The sequence below is a fragment of the Teleopsis dalmanni genome, chromosome 2 (genome assembly GCF_002237135.1).
Source record: "Teleopsis dalmanni isolate 2A chromosome 2, ASM223713v2, whole genome shotgun sequence".
NCBI classification, from domain to species: Eukaryota; Metazoa; Arthropoda; class Insecta; order Diptera; family Diopsidae; genus Teleopsis; species Teleopsis dalmanni.
The window spans coordinates 241,998,632-242,002,779 of NC_051847.1; the positions used below are offsets into that span (position 1 = coordinate 241,998,632).

General features: G+C 26.2%; 1 protein-coding gene across 1 annotated transcript; it reads left to right on the forward strand.

Moving 5' to 3' along the window:
• Nucleotides 1–254: 254 nt before the first annotated feature.
• Nucleotides 255–4,136, forward strand: LOC119677161 (serine/threonine-protein phosphatase 4 regulatory subunit 3). Its single transcript, XM_038088429.1, has 7 exons — nucleotides 255–440; nucleotides 527–714; nucleotides 1,230–2,168; nucleotides 2,230–2,407; nucleotides 2,469–2,724; nucleotides 3,656–3,922; nucleotides 3,989–4,136. Exons 1-7 carry the CDS (start codon nucleotides 329–331, stop codon nucleotides 4,134–4,136), a joined length of 2,088 nt encoding a protein of 695 aa, XP_037944357.1. The 5' UTR covers nucleotides 255–328.
• Nucleotides 4,137–4,148: the final 12 nt, after the last annotated feature.

The window sequence follows — 4,148 nt, forward strand, 5'->3', positions numbered from 1 at the left end:
TCTAATTTTTTTTTTTAATTTTACATTCTTAATAATGTTTATTATTTCTTTTACAGACGCATTGGAATGACATGGCATGTTCTTATTTAGAACTTTTATAGGAAATTTTTCTAACAACTTCGAATTGGAAATTCGAAGATATTAAAATTACATCCCAAACAACATAACCTCCTTAGTTAAGACAAGTTAAAAGTGTTGAAAAAAAAAATTGTAAACTTATACGTAGAAAATATAAAAATTTAAATTGTGTAATATAATCAAAAATTAAAGCAAAACAATAAAAAAAAATTGTTACAAGACTTACTTAAACAAATCTAAAAATCTAAAAATGACAACAGATACCCGCCGGCGTGTTAAATTATATGCGCTCAACGCGGAACGGCAATGGGATGATCGTGGTACGGGGCATGTGTCATCTAATTACGTAGATCGCCTTAAAGGTAAAGTTCATTTTTTCTTTTCATTCTTTTAATGTAACTATTAATATTAATTACTAATTGTAAACATAATTTTTAATTCAAAATAGGAATATCATTGTTAGTACGAGCCGAATCAGATGGTTCTTTGTTATTGGAAAGTAAAATACAACCTGATACTGCCTATCAGAAACAACAAGACACACTTATTGTGTGGTCTGAAGGTGATAATTTTGATTTGGCATTAAGTTTTCAAGAAAAAGCCGGTTGCGATGAGATATGGGAAAAAATTTGTCAGGTATATACCATTTTTTTAAGCTTATGTGTGTAAAAAATGCGGAATAATTTAATAAAAAAAAATAAATTTTTTAACATTTAACATTTTTCATCAACCCTTCGAGTCGAACATAATCATAACAGCATTTGACCAAATTTTCCACATGTTTTGTCTATATGACCTTCAACTTTTTTATGAAAATGTCTGTCTCAAAATGGTTATGTTGGATGACAAGTGTGCTTTGTCGATCATACTTAGTTATGATTATCTTTATCAAAAACTCCTATACAACGTTTGCAATGTGCCAGCGCAGAATACTCAAAATTGTAACTTGAAAATCAGCTGGTATAAGCTTATTGGCTAATAGATCACGATTACATCCCGTATGTAGAGTCACGTGCTATCAAGCTACAGAATAAAAATTGTACCAATAATCTTTAACGCATATTTTTAAAATATAAATTCCGTATAATTTTACACAGAATATATTGATATCAACATAAAATAATAGAATAACTATTATTCTTTTCTAACAGGTTCAAGGGAAAGATCCATCTGTTGAAATTACACAAGATATTGTTGAAGAATCAGAAGATGAACGTTTTGAAGATATGTCTGACACTGCACCGCCAATAGAATTGCCTCCTTGTGAACTTGCACGTCTTGAAGATATTTCTGAAACTATACAAAGTTGTTTAACCACACCACTGCGTAAAGAAAAATTATCTATGGCATTAGAATCAGAGAATTATATAAAGAAATTATTAAATCTCTTTCATGTTTGTGAAGATTTGGAAAATACAGAGGGTTTACATCATCTCTTTGAAATTTTTAAAAATATATTTTTATTAAATAAAAATGCCCTCTTTGAAATAATGTTTGCCGAAGACACTATATTTGATGTGGTTGGTTGTTTGGAATATGATCCAAGTGCTACTCAACCCAAAAAACACCGTCAGTATTTAAAACAGTGGGCTAAGTTCCGTGAAGCAGTTCCGATTAAAAATCAAGATCTGCTCGCTAAAATACATCAAACGTTCCGAGTACAGTATATTCAAGATATAATTCTACCTACACCATCTGTTTTCGTTGAAGACAATATGTTAAATACACTTTCCAGTTTTATATTCTTCAATAAAGTTGAGATTGTTACGTTAATACAAGAGGATGAGCGATTATTGGTTGATATGTTTAATCTATTAACTGATCCCAATACGACCGATGCAAAGCGTCGAGATATTGTTTTATTTCTGAAGGAATTTTGCAACTATGCACAAAATTTGCAACCTCCAGGAAAAGATTCTTTTTACAAGTCTCTAACTTGTTTGGGTATTTTACAAGCGCTCGAGATAACACTTATGATGCGCGATCAAAAAACAAAATCAGCATCTATTGATATACTGACAGCTATTGTGGAATTTTCTCCCCTTGTAGTGCGGAATTATACACTACAACAAGTTAATCGCACTGAAGGAGTATGTATATATTATAAACATATAAATAGTATGCATTAAAAATATTTTTTGTTTAATTTAGGATCGAATGCTTCTTAACATTGCCATCGAACAAATGTTGACTGATTCCGAACCTGAACTAGGTGTGGCGGTGCAATTAATGGGTATAATTAAAATATTATTAGAACCCGAAAATATGCTAACTGAAAAAGGAGATTTTCTGAATTTCTTTTATAAGCATAGTATACAAACTTTAATTGGTAAATAGCAATAAATATTTTTTAATTAGTTTTTTATATTAACATATTTTTATCTTTGAAGCACCATTGTTATTAAACACAATTGGAGAACGCCCTCAAAGTGATGACTATCAAACTGCTCAACTGCTGGGAATTGTCCTAGATATATTGTCATTCTGCGTTGAGCATCATACTTATCATATTAAAAATTTTATTATACAAAAAGATCTCCTTAAAAGGATACTTGTCCTTATGAAGAGTAGACATACGTTCCTTGTGCTTGGTGCGCTCAGACTTCTAAGGAAAATAATTGCTCTAAAGGATGAGTTTTACAATAGGTAAGTTAGGGCAAGCATTTTAAGTCATTTATGTAACTATTTCTTTCTATATATTTACTTGTATTTACTTGTATATTTTAATATTTATGTTATTTATTTGTATTGTTTTTTTATTTGTTTTAATTATTTGTGTTGTGTTTTTAATATTTATTTGTGTTTTTAAATTTTATTTGTATTTATGTTTATTTTTATATTTATTTGTGCATTTATATATTTAAATATTTGCATTTTTTTTTTATATTACATTTATTTGTATTTTGTACACATATATATTTCATATTCATTTATATTGTCTATATTAGTATATTGTCTATATATTAGTATTTTATTGTACAAATACAAATTGTTTTTAGGTACATTTGCATTTTTAATTTTTTTGTTTATGCTCATATTTATGCCTGTATAATTATTTGTTTACATTTTGTAATATTTTTATATTTTATATACGTATTTTAAATTATATTTTTTCGTATTTTTATTTTATTTTTTTATAGAATGTTTGTATTGTATGTTATTTTTTTATAGAATTGTATCTTTATATATTAATTTTTATTTTTATATTAATTTTTATTTTTATATTAATTTTTATATTTATTTTTATATTTATTTTTATATTTATATTTATTTTTTTATAATGACATGTTATTTTAATATATGTTGGTTCGTGTTTTTTCATATTATTTTTATACTAATTTTTATTTAATATATTTTCTTTTAATTGGTTTTTTTTATATTTATTTGTTTTGTTTTTTATTTATGCATATTTTTTACATTATTTTGTAGTTTTTTATATACATAAAATTTTTATTTGTTAATTTTTTGCATTTATTTATATTTATTTATATTTATTTATATTTATTTATATTTATTTATATTTATTTATATTTATTTATATTTATTTATAATAACTTATTGTATAAATATTTTGCAGACATATTGTAAAAGGTAATCTGTTTGCACCGGTCGTTGATGCTTTCATAAGGAATAATGGAAGATATAATTTACTCGAATCTGCTATTTTGGAATTATTTGAGTTTATAAAACTTGAAGATATAAAAACTTTATGTGTTTATTTTGTTGAGAACTTCAGTAAAATATTTGATGAAATCGAATATGTACAAACATTTAAATACTTAAAGAATCGATATGATCAGTATCAGGATAGAATAAAGGATCGCGATAAGATGTCGCTCGATTCGTAAGTTTTCTTCTTTGAATTCTTTACAGTAAGTTTTTGTAATCTAATAATATTTTAACATTATAGAAGCGGTGGTATACCAATTATACGTGGTGGTCGTTTTAGACGCGATCAGCGACAAATGGAAGAGGAGGAAGAAATGTGGTTTAATGAAGAGGAAGATTTTGCTGAGGAATTAGACACATATAACAACGTAATGAAATGTAAGATTTAAAAAAAAATCCTC

Excerpts from the sequence above, each read along its gene's own strand:
- LOC119677161 (XM_038088429.1), top strand. The coding sequence starts at position 329 with ATGACAACAGATACCCGCCGGCGTGTTAAATTATATGCGCTCAACGCG. Across the intron at positions 2,408-2,468 it reads TAGTATACAAACTTTAATTG|CACCATTGTTATTAAACACA; the intron begins GTAAATAGCAAT and ends TTATCTTTGAAG. Across the intron at positions 3,923-3,988 it reads GATAAGATGTCGCTCGATTC|AAGCGGTGGTATACCAATTA; the intron begins GTAAGTTTTCTT and ends TTAACATTATAG.